The sequence below is a fragment of the Eupeodes corollae genome, chromosome 2, assembly GCF_945859685.1.
Source record: "Eupeodes corollae chromosome 2, idEupCoro1.1, whole genome shotgun sequence".
Classification (NCBI taxonomy): domain Eukaryota; kingdom Metazoa; phylum Arthropoda; class Insecta; order Diptera; family Syrphidae; genus Eupeodes; species Eupeodes corollae.
The window spans coordinates 83,808,928-83,831,832 of record NC_079148.1 but is presented as its reverse complement, the minus strand read 5'-3'; the positions used below and the strand labels follow the sequence as shown (position 1 = coordinate 83,831,832).

General features: G+C 30.9%; 1 protein-coding gene across 5 annotated transcripts in view; it reads right to left on the bottom strand.

The window, feature by feature from the left end:
- Nucleotides 1-599: 599 nt before the first annotated feature.
- Nucleotides 600-22,905, bottom strand: part of LOC129945884 (serine/threonine-protein kinase minibrain) — an 86,622-nt gene continuing 64,316 nt past the window's right edge. For 4 of the 5 annotated variants that reach the window (XM_056055841.1, XM_056055842.1, XM_056055840.1 and 1 more), the window contains 3 exons: nucleotides 18,808-19,094; nucleotides 18,128-18,734; nucleotides 600-1,781 (listed from right to left, as the gene is read on the bottom strand). In XM_056055841.1, coding sequence (XP_055911816.1) covers nucleotides 799-1,781; nucleotides 18,128-18,734; nucleotides 18,808-19,094 — 1,877 coding nt within the window. In that variant the 3' untranslated portion in view covers nucleotides 600-798. The remainder of the gene's footprint in view (nucleotides 1,782-18,127; nucleotides 18,735-18,807; nucleotides 19,095-22,905) is intronic. The other variant, XM_056055843.1, reaches the window with a different exon arrangement.

Genomic DNA, 22,905 nt, shown 5'->3' with positions numbered 1-22,905 from the left:
AGAGTTAATTTTCCTTTGAAAGCTGATGAGATAGATTGATTTTGATGTTGGGTCCGAACTAAGGCCATCAAAAACGTTAAATAAATTAGGTGGCACAACAGCTTGTAAAGAACCGAAATCTAGTGACTTACAACTCTCAACCGTTCCTCTGTGCTAGCAATGTCAGGGATGAAAGGGACCTACAGATTTTATACCGAATCCGGACGGATAACCTCAACAAAAACTACGCTTAGAGGATTTGTAAACTCCTCGCAAGAAGCAGTTTCCCTGAAATAACATTAGCTGAAACAGGCAGAGATTGAACCCAAGACCTCTGGCCAACAGGCAATTTTTACTAACATCAAAAATCTAAGTAATAGTATAATTTAATTGCAAGTTACCAGACTATGTTCAAAAGTGTTATCAAAACAGAAATTATAAAATAAGTCCTTAGTTCTTTGTTCTACTTCTTTAAAAGCTGATATATCTCCTAGAATGTTTTCATAACACATTCGATCGAGTGTACAAAATATCTATTGTGTATAATTAAAGATATATTTCTTATGGACGGATGTTTTGAGTGCAGCTTTTGATTGAGGAAAATAATATTCAAACTAAAATAGCTTAAATAAGAACAATTTATTGTAAATAATGTGTTTTAAATACACACAACAAGGTTTTCAAAGGTATATTAAAAAAAGATTCTATACCATTAAAATGAACATTAGCTTTGCTCTAGAAGCGATGGGTTATGTTTTTTTTTAATTAATTGATTTACCAATTTTTAGACTTAGATCTGATTTTTAAATTAAAACGGGTTTAATGTATAACTACTGGACTCTGTTGAACACAAACACCGACCATTGGCGACGATTCGTTTCCACCGTTACCACCAGCGGATGAGCCAACACTACTACCATCCCCACTATGAATTTGATTTAAATTACTTCGATCACTTATAATTGATGGTGGTCCAGAACTGGTTGGCGGATTCATTCGAATTACTTTACCTTGATGATTTATAAGACTGCTTGGCGGGCTTGTGGTATCCGTGAAACTTGTTCCCATTCCAAATAAATGATGACTGCTTCCATATGAGAAATTCTTAGGACCAGAAGATAAGTTACCAGTCGTTGAAGCTGAAATCACACTGGAATCCGTCATCATAAGATGAGATGTTGCCAAAGATTGTCCAAGGTCGTTTGGCAAAGAAATTGGGACATAACTATGAATTTGCGACACTGGAAGCTTATTGTGAACAGAGGTTATTGAAGATGAGGAAGAAGCCACCAAATTAGAAACTGGAATAGATCGGTCAGTACCTAAATGTTCACATATCCGTAAATATTTCGATCTGTTGTTACCACTAGAGTTATTTCCGATTAGCGAAGTGCTATTAGTTACATGATGTAAATGTCCTGGGTTGGAGGAACTATATCGTGACGGCGGTAGCAGTGATGCTGGTGGCAGGTGTGGAGCAGGTGGATCACAATCCATTGCGTGTGGATTGGATATTGGTAGACAGGATGTGCTGTTTTGTGAGGTAGCTGATCCGGATGAGCTTGAATTTCCTGACGATGGCGGCGACAACAACGATTGCAAACCTTGTTGTGCTGCAAGTAGTGCCGCCGCCTGTTGTTGCTGTGAATCATAGAGTTTCATCATCGGAAATTGTACCATCGAACGTGGGGGTATTGAATTAGAAATAGATTGGCCAGCGTTGTTGATATTATTTGATTGAAGAATACTGGATGATACTGATGATGAAGATGACGACTGAGCACTTGGGTGTAAAAGTAGACCTTCCAAAAAAAAAAAAATGAGAAAAAACAAAATTGATTAAAAATATATAAATGTGTTTTTTTTTTAGAACGTTGATAATTCGTCATTATAATTTGTATTAAACTTACAATATAACTAAGCTAGATGATATCCACTTCGCCCATTAAAGAATGAATAGCTATAACTATATGAGTTATAAGTTTGAATAAAGAAAAGAAAATACATAATAATGTTAAAATGGGAAGCTTTAAATATGTATAATCTTCTGTACTAACGTTTCGACGTTTTGAATGCATTTTTTCAATATTTCTGGTTATTTGATATGTACATATATTTAAAGTCATTTTCAAATAGTAGCGAATGTGAGACTTATGGCGATGGGTTAATTTTTATTTCATTTATATTAACCTCATCCATTTTTAATTATAGCAACTTTTTCACTCCTCTTGACATAAAAATTTCCCAACTATTGAAAATTTTAATCTAATAAATTAGGTGGCACAACAGTCCATTGAAAACCAGGGCCTAGTGACTTACAACTCTCAAAAATTCCAGTGTGCGAGCATTATTGTCAGGGATAGAGGGGACCTACAGTTTTAAGCTGAATCCGAACGGCTAATTTGAGAGAGCACTTTTCATGACAAGAATTACACTTGAAGGATTTGACAATTCCTTGCAAGAGGCAGAATCCGTAAAATAAACTTGAGATGACACATACAGCGATTGCAATACTTTTCAAAAACAATGTTTGATGAAGACAATATTTTGTGAAGACAAGAAAAAAACACTCTACGTTCGAACGGAATAACTCTATTACAGTAGTTACAAATATTCGTAAATACCAAATAATTTACAAAATTTTGAAGCGTTAAAAGTTATCAGGAATTATTCAATCAATTTTTAAATGTCATATTATCAACTTTCCATAATTTTTATTTATTGCAACTACATATATCAATTAATAACTGATAATCGACAATTGTAATAATGATGTGAATTTAAAAAATAAAAACTTTAAAACATTAGATTTCATTACTATAAACGAAAGACAACCAAACAGTAAATTTTAACAAACTGAAAATAAATGTTATCGATTTTTATTGCAATGATATCTCTGCCCAATACTATAGAATAACTGGTTCTTTATTTATAATATTATGTTAATGTTTTTGTAGCCTTAATTTAGGTAAAATTAGTTCTTACAGTCTTTACTTCTAAACTTCAAATTAAAAAGAAAAAAATATTTTTACAGTAGTTAATACATTCATTCAAAAAACATTCGATCAAAAACAAGTTCTAAAAATTCTATAACGCATTTCATATGAAATTTTCAATTTACAAACTGTGGGTATCATTAAAAAAAATTGTAGTATCAAAATAATCTCATTCATTCTTATTTTGTGTTTATTTGTTTAATTACTTGTTATACATTTTTAGTGAACTTTTGACATCATTACTATGTACACAAATGTTGTATTACATATGTATGTATGTACTTATAGGCTATGTTTTTTAGTTCACATACCAATTTCTTTTTTAATCTTAAGATACGTTTTCTTCTATAGTTTTGTGTTATGATTGCGTTTTTATTGAACAGTCTGCAGCTGAAATAAAGGCCTTTTTCTAAAAACATTTAAAATTAGTTGAAATCTAAATTTTTAATATTTAAACATTTTTATGTGAATTAGTCCAAGTGCTACTTCCTTTATTCAAGATAACATTAAAACTTGTTGTTAAATATTACATATGTACATACCTAGGTCCATTTACATAAAATTTACTGACGAAACTTAAACTTACTAAATTATTTTTCAGCTTTTATTCGGAATAAGAAGCTTTGTATGTATAAGAAGAGCAACTCATTATTACTTGTTTAAATTCTTTTTGATATATACCAAAATATAATGTGTGCACTCATTCATGCAATGAACTTCACTACATTATGTAGAATTGTTTACCAATAATTTTGTATTGTAACTTATAATATTCAAAGCCTATACAAAACTTTTGCTATGAACATGGCAATGCTTCTATTTATTTATTTCTATTTAGTTCATTATTACTAATTTAAGGAACACCAAAAATGAAGTTTGTTAACTTTTGAAATGTAAGCAAGATTTTTCAAAACACTCTTGCACAGGTATAGAATATTGCTAATTTTGCACATTTTGTTTCATCGTGAGAGAGGATCGGCTTTTATGTTTCATGTCCTCTATAATGGACTTTATTACGCTTTTTTTTCCTTTGGTGCATTTTTGCTTTGAAACATGGTTTTTTTGAGTGTCAAGCAATGAACTCGATATAAAATTTAAAGACAAAGAAAACAGATAAATAAAGTCAATACAAATTGACGCGATATTTTCTGATTGAAGTATGCTTTATATGTGCATTTATTGCCTTAAGACTTTTAACTTTTCAGCAAACGAACCATTTTAACTTTCTTATTAAATGGAACCAATAAACATTCTCCATCATCGACAATCAAAAATATTATATATTCAAATGTATTTCTGTTCAATTGCTGTTTTCTTTAGAATTTTAAAAAATAACAACTAAATATACATGGGTACTAATAACAATAAATTTAAATATATTAAAAGCCTTAAATATTTGAAACATTACTTCGATAGAAAAACTATTGTCGTAAGCATAGAATTACATAATACGCCGTATACCTACTTTTATTTAAAATTTTTGAATCAAGAAATATCAATTAGGCACCTATGGAATTTTAACAAAAGCGAAGAGATTTTTTGAAACATGGGAACACGTTAAAGTTCAACAAAAATAAAAATCGTTCGGCCTTTTTTAAAAACTATTGTATTTTCTTAGATGAACAATAACCTATCCCTGCTACTAACTATTAACTTTCCTTGGGTTTTAAGTAATAAAAGAAAAACGATTTTTAATATTAAATTCTTTTCCGATAATTTTAAGGCAATATACTTTTACTACTGCTGCAGACTTTATTTTAAATTTTAATAAATGCATAATTCATTATAAATTGTATATCTTTTTTGCATAATTATAGTAATTATATGGGAAACTTATAACAATACAAAAAATATTTTTCATTTGATTTACAATTCCTTGCTGAACAGTAGTTATATTTAAAAACTTTAAATGTAAATTTCTTTTTCCTGGAGGTTCATCAACTTGGATTCAAGCTCTGTTGATTTTATAAAACGGGTGGTTTAATTTAATTGTTCCGTTAAGCAGTTTGTAATAATTTTATAGGATAAGGATTTTCTGAAAAAATGTTGATTGAAGAAAAGACGATACGATTTATGTATTGATTGATGAAATGTTGAGAGTAGTCAGTAGATTTTTTTATAATATTAAAATGTTGATTGATGACCAATAAATACTCCATATCCTAAACTAATATGAATATTAAGTTCCTTATTAATAAATTGCAGCATGAAATGGATTTTATATTTAATTTTAATGTATTTTTATTCGTAAAATTCCTATTCGCAACAAAGAAACCATTCAATAAATTCATTTATGATCAGTTCTATTCCGTGAGAGACTGTTACCATGAAGATAGGATGTATATATTATCTATACTATTTACAAGCGCAATGAAAGAACAAATTCAAAAACTAATTCAAAATCAAATTTATTTAATGAATAATGAAGAAAAAACATTCTCGATTTTTTTGGTTGATTATATCATAGTTTTTATTTAGATTTTACTATTTTTTTATACATTTTCTTGTTCATTTTCTCTTTTAAATTGGTATCGATTTTTCTTTTGTTTGCTAAATATTTCCCTTTAACTCAATTTTCAATATAAATTTAAGTTTATTTGTTTTTTGTTTAAAATGTTATTATAATATTCTGTAGTACAAAAAAATCTGTAAATATATTATATATTTTGTTCTCATTTATTTTTTTAATTAATGTTTTATTTTTGTTCGGTTATTATAAATGATCGAATCTGTTATGTCTCGAGTGTTGTTGTCACCAATTTCTTTTTTTTATTTTCTTATTTTTATTTTGTAAATATATACATTTTAATTTGTGATATTTTGAATACGAATTATGATGATAATAATCAAATTATCTCCTTTATTAATATTTCTTCCTGGGTACTTATGATGTTTATTTGTTTGTAATATATATGTTAAAACATGTATATATATATAACATATTTATAATTTTGCTTCATTAATCTTTCTTTTGAGAAATATAGTATTTTTAAGTTTATATTTTATATTTATATTGTATAAATATTCTCGTGTTTTGGTATTAAATTTAGTATGTTAAGTATAACACATGAAAATTGCGAAAAGCACTGCTTCTTTTAATTTAAGTCATAGCATATACATATGTAGCTTGGAATTAGTCAGTGGAAACAAAGAAAGTCATGTTATATTTTATTAAATGCATTTCGATCAAATTTCTTCTTTAAAGTACGTATTTTTTTATTTGATAGACAAAATATAATAGAAAGGTTTTTAAAGGCAACAGCCTATTCTATTTCAAAGTTGTAAAGTCTTTAAAATCATATCCATTTATAAATAGATTTGAATTCAAGATTATAAAATTATCCATTTAACATTATTAAACAAACAATAATTGGAACTTAACATGTCGGTAACGGCAGGACTAACAAATATACATATATGCTTCTAGGAAGAAAAAACGAAACAGTCATCCTAATTGTTGTGTAAAGTAAGACGGGAAGAAAATTCACTCTGATGATGAAATTTCAACATTGATTTTTAAAAACTACGGATCGAATAGAGAAAGCATGAGTCTCATTTCCCAATTTTTAAGTGATATGTTTGCTTTATTGACAAACCCATATTGCTTATGTTCTTATAAATGACACGCCATTGTTCATGCGCGTTTGACTACGGGAATAAGCAAATCCCTCAAACCGTTGGTAATATTTTTTCTTGGAATCCCACGACACCTAATTTTTATTTTTTGCAAACTATAAAAAAAGTATACTGCCAAAGAGTCTTCTTACTCTACATACATTAAATTTATAATCGTCTTACAAAAAAAAAATATAAATTGACAATCATTTATGAAATAAAAAGCCGACACCAATTGCATAACGTAACGCAGTTATATCTTTATGTTAGTTATTTGTTTTATTTTGATAGAAAACCAAATAATAGTTATTAAGAGTACTGTAAAGATAAACTAAATATTGAAGCTTTTAGCAAGGCAATAGAAATTGTATAAAAATGGCTTTAGAGCAACATAACAATCTTGCAAACATATAAAAGATACAATTTTTATAACTATCTACACTTCGATGTTTTAATGGGTTTACAATATCAGTTAGTAAGTATGTACATACTATTTGAATTTGGCAGTTATGGTCAATGCATCAAAAGATAAATTTGATTTGAACGGAATCAAGAACCGTGAACTTGCATCCAATGCTACGTACAACTGTCGCCTGCGAATCGAAAACAGAAAGAAAAAAATCGGAATATGTATTTAGTTTTATAGTGAAGTGTACTTCAGAAACTATTTTTTGTTTAAAATTGAGCAAACAAACACATTTTGTTTCTGTTATGTTTACAAGAAATGAAGAGCATAGAAAATATATTATAATAATATTTGTTTGATAGTTAAAAAAAAAACAGCTATAATACTTTCAGAAGAGTTCTTGTTAAAAAACGTACTGTCAACGATCTCCGTTTTCTATTTTTGTTCGTATCACCAACACAAAAGTCAACAAAAATTGTCTGAGTTTATTATATGATTTTTATACTTGGCATAGATACCCTAAAATGATATAAATGATATTTAGAGAAAATTATCAAAACACATTTTTTTTTAATATAAAGCTTTACAATTAAACATTACGATGTGCAGGCATTCAAAACCAATGTGCATTCGTTTCTCCTTTCTAATTCTATTCTCCGTTCCCAACTGCTCGCACTGTGTTTAATCATTATAAGGGTATTCATAACCCCTTTAGTACGCGCGTAAAATAAAAACAAAATAAGTTATTTTTTTTTAGAACAAAATATTTGTCTTGGAGTGAGTATTACCTATTATTACTATCAAAATAGCATTGTCACATTTTAGACTCAAAGCTACTGTTGACTAGTGCTATTCAATAATATTTAAACTGTTAATACAAAAAGAAATGCTTTACAAAAAAAAATATGGTGCTCTACAATAAAATTTACATATGCTAAACTGGTATAATGCAATCCTAGCGACCTTATAAAGGCACATAAAGTGCCGCACTTAATTTTACTGGCACTTAGCGATTTCTAAACATAGTTTTTTTTTGTTTTAGACCTTTATTGCCCTTCTGTTTAACAACACCGGTTAACCTATTCAGCATAGATTGGGTCAGTTTTTTGGTGACCTCGCATAAAATATTTTGCCATTGTTTTTTTAACGCCCGTTAAATTTCACCTTTATGCAAAATCGCACGCTTTTGAACGCGTTTGTCCAATCATTTCCTTGTGGAAATTTGGTGGTTTAAAATCTTGTATGCAATGTTATGCTTACCGGAATTTGAACAATCGCGAAAGACTTAGCTTTTTTACACTTTTTAATTATATAATTTTCTTTTAAAATTACAATATAAATGGGTCTGTCAATAATGTTGTTTATGATAACAAACTCATCTACACTTGTAGCAGTCATGTATACCTGGTAGATGCCAAGTTTTTTTTTGTAGCACTGAATTAGACGGTCGGTAGACCTTCATCGGAAAAGTTGATCAACGTTACAAAAGCAATAATATGAAAAATTTGATTATGGCCTTGTTAAATATGGCTAATCTGCCATGTGTAAAAAATATCTTAGCTAAGTTTTGCGTCGATCGTAGAAATCCTTACATCAAGACTTGTAGGGAAAATACTGCAATCCTATGACTCTCCAATTCTTTTGGACTCTAGAAAAATCTTAGAACGCATAAAGACACAAAAGAAACCATCAATCCTCTACATCACTTTACCCTCCTTGGCTATTCCCAAATGAATCCATCAACACTGCACTCGCTCGATTTAAAAAAAGATTCAACTCCGAAAGATATATATGTTCATCCTTTTCACGAAATAATGAATCCTTTCATCAGTAACAATTGGAATATCCTCTTTACCGATGGTTCTAAGTGTGAGGAACGTACCTCTTACGCAATCATTCACTCAAAAAACAATCTCCTTTTTTAAGAAATCGCCTACAAATCCAAGAAAACGTCAACAATCGATCATCAAACATTGACAAAATCAGAGATACCGTCATCAAAATTAAAAAAGCGATAAAGATTTTTTGGGTGCCAGGTCACATCGGAGTAAAAGGCAATGAAGTCAAAATTACCGCTAGCAACTGCAACCAAACAATATCAAAATACCAACCTACCAAAAACGTTATTTTAAAATTGACTTGCTCTTATTTCCATAACCAAAAAAAAATACATTGGTCTCATTATCATCACCATTATTATTCCATTAACCAATATCGCAGCCCAGTTATCTACACCACCTCAACGCCTGCAATCATGAACAAATGCTTCGCCGGGTTGAGGATTGGACACACACAGTTCACCCACAGTCACCTACTTAATAAAGACCCCCACCCATTTGCCACCTCTGCCAACTTAATATCCAGCTTACCATCAACCATTCAACTACAGACTGCCCGAAAATCAATGAAATTTGTAACAATAATCTAAAAAATCTCCTTTTGCTTCCTTCCGAACAAAACACAAAATATTTTCAAAATTTTAAAACTATTAATATAAAACCTCTGCGGGCGGTCGGAGTAAGTCAGACCTATTACTCTTACTTTGAAGTTGACAATATTAAACATCATAGCATTCAAAACACTACTTTTATCATATGAGCTAGAAAGCCCTGGTAGCTATTAGCTTTAAAGTATTGTTTTGTGCATTTATGTTTAGTTCAATAAATAGTAATAATAATTTTTGGCAAAGGTATTAAAAAACAAATTTTTCAAAATCGGTCATGGAAAAGTTGAGATGTCTAAAATTGACGTTAGAAATAATAAAAACAGCACATATTTTTTTTACCGAAAAAACTGTTTATATCTTGCGAGATACAAAGGGTTAGAAAATAATATAATAATAAAATAGTTATTATTCTTCTTCAGTGCACAGATTTTGATATGTTGCTTCCTTAATAATGTTTTTTTTTTTGCCGCAATTATGCTTAAAAATCATTAATTATCTATCCTTTTTTTTGTAGGATTGCTCAAGTATCTTCAAATAACGTCAAGATCAAATACCTCAGCTTTCTCATTAACAAATTTGAAAATTTTGTCACTTATATTCTTAGCTTAACGTCACATTTCGTTTGATACGAAACCATGTCGTGTACACTTTTTGCCCAAGGTCAAACAAAAATTAATTAAAATTTGGAAATTCCATTTCTGTTTTTTTTTTTACAAAACATCTGTTCTAAAATCGCAGTTTGTTTAAGCTTTTCAATTCGTCTGTGGATATAGGGGTTTATTTATTTAAAGGTATAACTAACTAAAGATAGGGCAACAAACTTGTATAATTACTTAAGTTATTACTTCAAGCATTTAACATAAACACACATCTACACAAAGTTCACAAGTTGCAAATCGACTTCTAAATTAGATATCTTCTTGTAAACGACTTGAGTATTTACAATGTAACCTATTGCGGATTCCAAACTATGGGCCCCTTTAATTAGTTGATTTGAAATTAAGAGAATCCAAGCTTCCTCTTATAAATTGAAGCATTGATTTTCGCTTATTTCTGATTATATGCATTGCCAAAAGTATAATTAGTTTAAATGATGTATATTTTTTTTCAATTTGTATTTATAATTTTTCGTATCTTAACACTCCCTAATACTTTTTTTTATTTTGTTGCTTAAATTTTCTTATTATTAATTATTATAGAATTAATTAAAATTATGCATCTTTATTTTTATTGAATTTATGCCAAAAAATGTTTTTTTTTTTCGATTCGACCATGACAAAGAAGTCACATGTACAGTACAATTTTTTAGTTTTAATTACTTGCCATTTATCTGCCACATATCTTTGTTTAAGACTAAATTACAATTACTTTTAAACACTTAATTCTAAAATTATGTTTAAAATATGAATCTTTGCTTGGAAACTTATTACTTTTTTACTTCTTTGCATTTAATATTTTTATTTATGACGTGTTATAAATAAATTTATTACTCGTTCATATTTAGTATTTTTGTTTTGTTATTTTTATTGTTCTTTATAAATAATTTTTACAAACTTAAAATTAAATTAATTAGGTAGTTTTTTTTTTTTTTTTAAATATATGTACGTTAAAAAATCATATAAATTATATATTTAATAGCTCAGCATATATGTATTTGCTTTTTTGTTTTGTATAACTAACTTATTGGAGCCATTTGTATATTATCTTCAATCCTATTATCGAAAATGATGAACGATGTTATTAAGGCGATGGAATTATCGTCTTTAAATGCATGAATTGTTTAATTTAGGAGTTTATTATTAATATTTGGTGTGACTTGATGCCACGTTATTATTTTGAATAAAATAAGCCGATTCGTGTATTTGTATTGTTATGTAAAAGAATATTATATTTACTGTATATACCTATGTGTATAAACATTCACAAATAAATTATATAATTAAATAAGAAACATACAGAAATATTATTTAATTTTGCCTGATATTTCAATAGGTTTAACATAATATTTGTTTTGTTTGTGGCTTTCAATAGATTCCTAAAAAAAATATTCTAATATTTGTTGTTGCTGTTATGCATTAAATGTATAAGACAAATGTTTTGACAAATATTTTTTATATATAAATTATATAAATATATTATGTATGTATAAGATGTGTATTTATATTAATCTATTTACTTAAAGAAATTAGACCAAATGATGGGATTTTGAATCTGGTCCTGTTCCTGATGTTGCTGAAGTTGATGATGAACCTGAGGAAGCTGTTGATGATGATAACGATGATGTAATGCTACTATGTTCCCGAGGCACTACCGGTCATCGACGATCGTCTTAGGATTTCACAACGAATATTAATATTTTTTATATGAAATAGGATAGTTTTATTTTATTTATATTTGTAATTAAAAACGTAGAATGAGAAAAAAATAGTTAATGAATTCATTTTTAAATTAACGAAAAACAAGAACACAACTTCACTACGAAAATATTACTTAAAATAAAACAAACATTTTCTATAATAAAATACAATACAAATTGAAAAAAAAAATCAATTAAAAACTAAAATAATTGCAGTTGTTTTGCTATGTTTAAGATTTAGGAACTTTTTTCTTTGTTAAACAATGTATCTTTTTTTAAAAAATTGGACAACATATTCTTTTTTATTTATTTTATCTCGATACTCATGACGAATGCTGGTCAGAAAAAACATGTTGCGAGGAAAAACATTGGGTTTTGATTGTCGGAGAAAGTGTTGAAATTTAAAAAAAATCACGTGCTTTTTATAACGGCTAATGCATTCTGCGGTTTCGAAATTATAGGGCTGGAATTCAATATCTGTCAAACTAAGTTTTTATACCATTTTTTTTTAGTTGAAAGTCTGGCATTTACGAAAATGGATCGTTGAACTGTCGCACAACACATACAATTGTTAAAACCAACAACAAAAATGGCGATTCTGCCACAGCCACATATCGTGCTTTAAGAGGAGATTATGGTTTACATAATCGTCCATCTACGCAGCAATTGCAAAATTGTAACGAAATTTGAAGAGGCTGGATTAGTTACAGATATTGTAAGGCATAATCGTTTCGCTCGTACCACTAAAAATATCGCTATTGCAAGTGAAAGTGTTGTTTTACGGTACATTATAGCGTATTTTGCATTTGGATCTACAGCTACATCCATATACGGTGCCTCATGCCACACAATTCGAGCGAATATGGCTTTATTGCAAGAGACATTTCCTGGCCGCGTAATTTCTCCTCGTGGCGATATCAACTGGCCACCAAGATCATGCGATTTGATACCGCTGGACTTTTTTTTGTGGAGCTACGCGAAAGAACGTTTTTATGCACATAAACCTTAAACTCTTGAACACTTGAAAACCAACATTCGTCTAGTTATGGCTGAGATACCATGTTAACAAGCAAAATTGCCGTATATGAAACGACACCAACCCACGCGAGGTTCACCAGGTGATAATGCATCCTCTAAAAGTTATAGTTTAGTGTGAATTTTGTGACGGTGGGCCCGTACTTTTTTGAAACGATGTTAATTGAGGTGGTCACAGTTAATAGCGAGCTCTACATAACGATGATAATAATTTCTTATGGACCTAGACGACATGTGGTTGCAGCAGGACGGTAGCGCTACATGCCACACAGCAAACGGCACAACTGACATTTTGCATGAACGATTCGAGGGTAAGATTATCTCTCGCAGGGTTGATGTGAATTGGCCATGCGACATTTTTAATTGAAGTCATATTTTATGACTATGAGCGATAGTAATATTTAGAGTATGAAAGTTGAGTGCGTATGCACTGTATTTTTTGTAATTTATGGCGTTTTTTTTCTTCAAAGATTTCCAAATAATGTTGAAGGTGAACTAAATTTTTGGTTTCGTCCAATTTTGGAATGCGAGGAACTAATGAGCAAATTAAAAAAAAATATTATATGAATGACCTTATTATAAGTTATGTTATGATTGCTTAGTGGCGAGCTTTAAAAAAATATCCAATGTTAATATTAAGTGTAAGTATTGTAAAAGAACAAGGACAAATTTGTATGGGAGTTGGGCGTAAAAACCAACAAATATGAAATAGGTATAATATTGAAAGCTTATACCTTTGGTTTCAACTTCGTTAAAACATTGTAATTGATACACATGGGAATAAAAATAAGAGTTCAAATTGTCACATGAAAAGGATACATTTTATTAAAGCACCTACTAGCAACGAAACTAGAACCTTATAGTAAGTTATAATAAAGATATATGAAATTTAAGACGTGCTCTTCTTTACTCCGCGTTAGAAAATTTAAATATATACATAGACAATTAAACATATTAAAAGGAACAAAAATATTAATTGTTTTTTTTTTTTTTTTTTAATATTAGGTACATTGAAGCTCATTTGAGATATGCAACCAAAACGACAATTTATACATCGAAAGTTTACCAATTATAAAACTAACATTCTATAACAATATGGAATTGGAGTCGCAAAGAAATTATTTTTTTTATATCAACAATATAAGTTATATTTTTCAGTAGGTTGTAACTTAAAGACCACACAGGTTTTGAGATTTATTTAGGACTCTTATTAAAAATAATATTTTGAGGGAACAACAACACATTGGGTAGGTATTTCAAAATATAATAACGATTCACAACTGCACAGGGCAATAACTTTAAACATACCTAAACTTTATTTTCGGCTTGAATACCAATTTAAACTACTGAGAAGGAATCTCATATATTGGGGATTGGCAGAAAAAATCCGAAACATCGACAGATGGCGGACAGTATATGTAACAGATATCTATAACATATATTTAGTTGTGAAATGAAGACAGTTTAAATTGATTAATATTGTTGTTTTTAAATTGATGCAGATAGAAATAAAGTTAACAAAAATTTGCCTTAAATTTTTAAATGCAGACGTATTATATGTATTATCTTTTTTATTTATTTATATTAATATTATTATTATTATTATTGTCATTGTCATTGTCATTGTCATTGTTATTGTTATTGTTATTGTTATTGTTATTATTATTGTTATTGTTATTGTTATTGTTATTGTTATTGTTATTGTTATTGTTATTGTTATTGTTATTGTTATTGTTATTGTTATTGTTATTGTTATTGTTATTGTTATTGTTATTGTTATTGTTATTGTTATTGTTATTGTTATTGTTATTGTTATTGTTATTGTTATTGTTATTGTTATTGTTATTGTTATTGTTATTGTTATTGTTATTGTTATTGTTATTGTTATTGTTATTGTTATTGTTATTGTTATTGTTATTGTTATTGTTATTGTTATTGTTATTGTTATTGTTATTGTTATTGTTATTGTTATTGTTATTGTTATTGTTATTGTTATTGTTATTGTTATTGTTATTGTTATTGTTATTGTTATTGTTATTGTTATTGTTATTGTTATTGTTATTGTTATTGTTATTGTTATTGTTATTGTTATTGTTATTGTTATTGTTATTGTTATTGTTATTGTTATTGTTATTGTTATTATTATTATTATAAATTTTTTTGAAATTAAAGCGTTGAATGGAAGATGGGGTTAAGTAAAAAATGCAAAGTTTCGAGAAAATACAAGGCTCCAAAGTTAATAGATGATAACTTTTTTGCATGAGAACTAAACCTTTTTGATAATATTAATAAATAATGCACAAAACAGATTTTCTTAAAACATAAACTTTAATTAATTTAAATACTCGTAGTTCAGGAGCATTTTTTTAACCCCCTTTTCCAAAATAATTCATTTGGTAAGAGAATGAACAGGTGAAACGAAATTCATAGGCACCTAAACCTAGAACCAAAGGCTGCAAAGTTGAAAGTGGAAACTTCATAGTGGATCCGCAGTGAATGCTGAGAATATGAAAGGACCACTTCTGCAGACTGTATAACGGCGACGACGAACCGATTTCCGCTTTCAGGCAGGATGATCCATTCAACACAGACGACGAAAGCCAACAATCGTGTCCACCCGACTTAGACTAAGTAAAGATTGCCATATCTAATCTGAAGTCTAATAAAGCCGCTGGAGCGGATGGCATGAATGCCGAGCTCTATAAAGCAGCTGAAGATAAGTTGGTTAGGAGCATGCACCAACTTATAAGAATACATGCCCGATGAATGGAATCTCAGTATTATTTGCCCGATCCTGAAAAAACGAGGCCCTCTAAACTGCACCAACTATAGAGGAATCAGTCTACTTAACATCGCCTACAAAATCTTCTCTGCCGTAATATGTGAACGTCTAAAGCCCATTGTCAACAACCTGATAGGTCCTTATCAGTGTGGTTTTAGACCAGGAAAGCCCACAGTCTATCAAATATTCACATTACGGCAGATCCTGGAAAAAAAACCCAAGAACACCAAATCGACACCATCTTCTCATCGATTTCAAGGCCGAATATGACAGCATCTACAGCGACGAGCGGTAAAGAGCCATGTCTAGTTTTGGCATCTCTGCCAAGATCGTCCGTTTGTGCAGGATGAGCATGGAGAATTCATGCTGCTCCATAAAGGTTGGAAACAACTTAACAGAACCTTTCGATGTCAAAAAAGGTTTTAGACAAGGTGATGAGCTGCCATGCGATTTTTTAAACATCGTACTTCAAAGAATAGTGCAGAGCTCACACGTCAACATTAAAGGCACTATCTTTCAAAAGTCTGTCCAATTAATGGCATATGCTGATGACATGGACATAATCGGAGAACTCAGAGTGATGTCAATGGGTCTTTTTTGTATTAAGTCAGAGGCGGCAAAAATGGGTTTAACGGTTAATGAGGGCTTGGTCTTGGTCAAAACGTCACCATCGACAGACGTAACTTTGAGGTCTTCGTCTACCTAGGCTCCGCTTTAAACACAGAAAACAATACCAGTGCTGAGATCAAGCGAAGAATAACTCTTGCTAACCGCTGTTTCGTTGGGCTAAGAAAGAAATTGAGTGGAAAAGTCCTCTCTCGAAGGACCAGTGTCACTATATAAGACCCTTATCATCCCCGTCCTGCTATGCGGTGCAGCAGCATGGACTATGACAAAAGCGGATCAAAGCACCTTGGATCGTTTCGAGAGAAAAGTTCTTCGTTTAATCAACGGTCCCGTATGCATCGAAGGGGAGTGGAGGAGAAGATGGAAATACGAACTGAGCGGGCTGTACAGTGACGTAGACTAAGATGGCTGTGTCACGTAGAGCGCATGGAAACCAATGCTCCGGTCCGGAAAGCCTTCGAATCCACACCCACAGGACAGCGCAGTAGAGGAAGACAGTTGAAGTTTGTTGGGTGAGGCCCTAGTTGACATAGGACTGTAGCGCCACCTTAAGTAAGTAAGTAAGAGAAAGAAAGTGGTTAGTGAGATTTTGTACCTTTATTTTTTTAAGTTTTCTTATTAATATGTTCTTTGGGAGGATTTATAATATTTTTAATTTGAATTTTTTTTTTCTTTGGGGAAAAAATTGTTGGGGTTTTTCCGGGAATCGTTTTTGGCTTTGTTGGTCCTGAAAATGGAGATTCTACATTGCAACATTCTTTATAAGAATAAAAACCACATTATTTTTTCATTTAAAAGTTTTAAGTTGTGTTATTAAGCTTGTCAAAGATTTGATAGTGATCGAATATGATTTTTTATGTTAATCATTATTGTATTTTTCTGCTGACACTTGTTATTAGAAACCTATTTTCTTAAGCAGTATAGATAAATTTGTATTCCTTTTATATACTGCCGAAATCCAATTAGCATCCGGTAAGTTTTCGTTTCGCCAAGGACAAGAATCTGTCAATGTTAGTGTCTTTTTGTTTTTGTTAATTCTTCTATCTGCTATGTCTTCGATTCATGTCATTATATAAGAAATTTCAATATTCGAAGACGTGTATTCCCAAATAGTTTGCAAATCAAAAGTGATATATACGACGCATGGATCAGATCGAGCCTTTTCGAGGACAATTTAATGTCCTTCGGAAGCAGTCTTGTAGCCTATTCTATGTTTTCTCGAGTTTTTGCCAGTAACAGGTGTTAAACTATTAAAGGTCTAGCTCTAGCTATGTGTAGATAGACTGCTAACTCTGAAAAGTCACTCCAAGGTAGTAAATACAAATTTTATTAGGGAGTTTTGAAAAAAATATAAATTTTGTCATTTGCATGAACTTAGTGTATTTATTTCATTTTTGCGGAAATTGGACTTAGGGAGTTGAACGACGACGATATGTAATTCTCTTTACTTTCTTTTTATAAATTACAAAAAGAAAGTAAGATTCATACAATATATTTGTAGTTTTTATTTCTCGGTTGCACTGTTTAAAATAGAAAGTTGGTTAATTTAATACATTAATACCAAAACCAGAAGGGCTTAATTCAAACAAGTGATCGTAGAGATGTGCTAATGAGACAGACAGTTTGCATGAAGCATAATAATTTTTGTAAACAAACGTACAAATCCAAAAATGCCACTTAACACCTTGTTCTTCTCAACGCTTTAACTATTATAAATATTTTAATATAAATTATGTCAACAAACAAATTTCTTCCTTTAAAATAATATTGTGAGAATGATTGTCAAAACGAAATTAAACCAACGCAAATCAACATTTTAATATATGAACAAATATAACAAAGTAAGAAAATCTAAAAAAAATATAATCCCTAGTAAAAAACTTACCATGACTCTGTTGTTCTTGATGCTGCTGTTGCGCCACTGCTAAAGCTGTCGCCGCTACTGTTGCTGCCGGGGATGAAGCTGTAATGTTGCCGGCGGTGTTTGTGCCTTCGTCCGTTGTTCGCTTAAAGAAATTATGTTGCAAGGCATAGTAAGGTGTGACACGTGTTTTTGGATCAAAATCTAACATTCGCAGGATCAAGTCTTTAAATTTTAAATAATCTGCCACAGAATGGCCAGGCTCATCCAGTCGTCTGCCACCAGGACCGCCAGTTTCAACACCAAGAATATCGTGGAGTTTTCTTGAGCCCGGCGGTTTGTACTTACGATGAACGCTTTTTTTCAGCACGTATGAACCATCGGAGTTAGTTCTGTCAAAGAACTTTCGTGTCTTGTGCGCCTGATCAAGCAGATATTTAGGTGGCATACCTAAAACTTCGACTATTTTGTTCATTTGATCAACCTCATTGCAGCCAGAAAATAATGGTTCCCCAGTATGCATTTCAACTAATATACATCCAAGTGACCACATGTCAATGGCTAGATCATATGGTATTCCAAGCAATACTTCAGGTGATCGATAGAAACGTGATTGAATGTACTGGTATATCTTCAAATGAACAAACGAAAGCTCAAGTAAATACAAAAATAAATAAATCTATACATTTTTATACAAAGCTCACCCGCTGTCCCAATTGACAAGAACTACCGAAGTCCACAATTTTGATTGCTGACCGTTTTGGATTACAGAGCAAAATATTTTCGGGCTTAAGATCACAGTGTATTATATTCAGTCCTGGTGTACTCAAAAAGAGTAGAGCAGTGCACAGCTGTTGAGCGAATTTTCGCGTTAGATTTAATGATACACCACGGAAATTAGTATTCCGTAATAAATCGTATAAATTATAGGATAGAAGTTCAAAAACCAGACATAAGTGATTACGCCACATAAAATGCCGTTTGAGTTTAACTGAAATAAAAAATAAATTTTAAATTTGATAGAAGATAATATGTATGTATATTTTTAGTTTTTAATTTGTTGCCATTTATAAACTTTTGTTTTAATAAATTGTGTTGCATATAAAAAAATATGTTCACCTCATTCCATTCATCAATTTCATTTTTTAGCTTATAATATTAACGGTTAATTGAAATAAAACTTGAAACTTTTTAAAAGACCATTTATATTCCAATAAAAAGGACTTAATTTTGATTTAAATTAGATTGTTAAGAAAACAAAGCAAAAACGTTAAAAGATCTTATAAGATTAGTATGGCAAATATTAATCAAAAAAGTTAAAATATTGACAAAATTATTATTCAAAAATGCAAAAAAAAAAATTTCATATGTTGGCTTTCACGACTAACCGACAAAGAGAAATAAAAATTTTTGCAATGCAATTTCTACAAGAAATTGTTTAGAAGTAGTAGAACTTAATTATCATTTTATAACACAATTGAGTTCAAATAAAAGAACCTGCATTCAGCAAATAAATACAAAAAAAAAAAAACTTCTTAAATTAGCCTCATACATAATTGGACACTGATGGTTTTTGCACTGTAGTAACTCTGTACCTGTACTTGTCCCGTCTGATAGTCAAATTTCACTATCATTTTCATTCCGTGTGTGTAAGATAATTGATTCAACTCAATTGAATTCGATTGAACAATTTTAGATTAAAATTGTTACAATTCATGCTATGGTGAAAAAATATCTACATACATTGACTCTGTTTAATTAACATTCCTACTTTTCTTGTGTTTTTTCGAATGTTGTAAGCTTTGTCGGTCACAAGAATGTGTTTTTGTACCTAAAAAAGGTAACTGAAAACATTTTCCATCCGTTTTTTGTAAGCGTCTGGTATTCAGTTATTCAGAAACGACATATTTGTAGGGAAATTATTATCACATTTTTGTTGAGACAGCTTTTTAGTTATCAATTTGACTATCACCTTACATAGATCAAATTCGATTAATTTCACTGTCATTCGTCAACAATCACCTTAGTAATCCAGTTAATAAAGATCTTCACCTAAAAAAAAATCCAACAGTTTTGAAACTTGGCACAATTACTAAGGGATGTCTGGTGATGACCCAAAAAAAAGTCCCCATGAATCCGACTTGACATCTAGTGGCAGATAAGAGAGACACGGAGTTTGTTTCAGTTTTTTACGTTTATCTCGAAAACTATTTGTCGTATCAAAAAATTTTGTTCCACAAAATAAAAGCTCATTCAATTTAAAAAAAAAGGTTAATAAATTTGTTCCTATCTCTACAGCTTATAAAAAAAAGTTTATGAACTTGTTCCTATCTCTACAGCTTATAAAATAACCCTAGCGGAAGTGAAACATACGGTTTTTCCGTTGTTCGGGTTTATCTTGAAAATTATTTGTCGTATCAAAAAATAATCTTCTACGCTTATTAAATTTCATAAAGAAATGTGTCGTACCCGTGGCATGATGGTTGGTGCGTTGGACTGTCATGCTAGAAGTCTTAATTTCGATCCCTGCCTATGCCACATACATTTTTTTCACGGGTATTGCCTCTTGCGAGGAATTGACAAATTCTCCAAGACTAATTCTTGTCATGAAAAGTGCTTTCTCAAACGGCTAGTTCGGATTCGGCTTAAAAATTTAGGTCCCTTCCATCCCTGACAACAGAACTCGCACACAAGAATGGTTGAGAGTTGTCAGTCACTAGGCCCTAGTTCTCAAACGGACTGTTGTGCCACCTAATTTATTTTAAAGAAATATGATGCTTATTTGTTTGTACTTGTTTTAGCTTGTAAAATAACTCTATCGGCATTTAAGGAAAACATGTGATGATTTTTTTAACCACGTCGTTGACGATTGTGTACTTAAAAAACGTTTCTGGAAACTCTTATAATAAAGAAAACGGATTTTGAAAATAGAAAAACCAAGTGCATCGCAATAGGGCATAGTATTATATCAGCTGTAGCCTTGACTTATTTATATACAGAAAGATTGGTTCTAAGAAGTTGGTAAACCTTATATCAAGCTTAGAACTTTGTTCTTCATACTATGAAGTTCAGTTGTTGGAGATATCAGCTATTTGCCACACGCGACCAGATTCCAGCGGTTCATTTACCCAATTTGTGTTTGATAATGCGGACTTTAATGTCAGAACGTTAGATGGACTAAATACATTTCATTCTTTCGCTGGAATAAGATGCATCGGTGCATCCACATCCATGTTACAGCCAAAATCATATGACACTCTTTGGTTGGCATCAAAGTTCATTGGCATTTGCATGCACCAAATAACAACAGGATTCTTTACTGAAAAAACGAAAATCATTCCTCTTCCGTTCTTAAACTCTCCACCGTCCGACTATAATACACTTTACACTGCATTGCACTATGCTCGCAGTTTATGTGACAAATTTGACCAAAAATACCTGGTGGTAACATTTGACCAGCTTCTTTATATAAAAAGTAAAGAAATCGTTGCCGCAGCTTCATCTGAGTTCCGTCTATCAAAATGCGTAGTCAGATTGGGTGGATTTTACCTGTTAATGTGCTATATTGTTCCAATAAGTGTTCTGATGAGTTGAAGTGGCTTGCAAGAGTTAATGAGTACTATATACGCCCCGGTTTCTGTTGAAAAGATGTTGCAAAGAAAAGCTTTCGCTAGAGCAGTTCGTGCTTTAATACTAATACAGACATCTTTAGCTAATATAATAATGGAACAAGTCGACAAAAGCATACATGAATTAGAGGAAATCCAAAATATCACGAAAAATTTTCTTGATGAGTCTCTTTCGTTATGTGCACTAAAACAAAACCCTCATTTGATCCATCTTAGTGAGAAACTACAAACAAATCTTTACAAATTCAAATCTAATGGACCAACAGCAGCCTTATGGATTCAGTTGTTTAATGTGATAACATTGCTTAAAGAAAACTGTGTGAAGAATATGATTCCATATTTCCATGCCACCGGACACTTTTCGTACGCCAAATCATGTCACCTGTATTTGCAGGACATGATAAAACTGCCTTCTGTGATGACCCCAGATAAATTTAAAAACTTTATGCAAGAGGGTTACTTTACTATGAGAACAACTGGCCTATTTTGGACAGGGGTGTGGTCGGACCGGACAATTGAACACACTCTAATGCGGGGAATAAAGAGTATGGGTGGCTTGACAGGATGACGTGGAATCACTGATAGTGTACTAAGCAAATGGGTTCTAGGGCTGACTGCTACTCATGAAATTTTCTCATCCCTCGAAGAATTCACTGGCGTTCTTTTTTCTACTAGTGAGCAAAATTAACATTTTGGGGAGGAACGTAAAATTATAGATAATACAGACATACAAAGCTGTCAAATTGGTTCCAAATTCATCCTCCATTTCCAAGGACAAATCAAGTCAATAACGAGTGGCATCGTTGGAGATGATAAAGTAGCTTGCTATGATGCTTATTCTCTAGGCATGCAGGCAATGAGCCATATAGTGGGCCAACAAGTTCCAGAAGTAAGAAGGGATATAAAAATTGAATACTACCTTTTTTTTGGACAATTACAGACACGAACAAATGCATACCATATTTTTAGGAAATTTAATAAGCTTTCTTTTCATGAGAAAAAAAACACATGTTTTCATTAAATGCCGACAGAGTTATTTTACAAGCTAAAACAAGTACAAACAAATTAGCATCATACATCTTTATGACATTTGATAAGCTTAAAATTTGTAGAAGATTATTTTTTGATACGCCAAATAGTTTTCAAGATAAACCCGAAAATCCGAAAAAACCG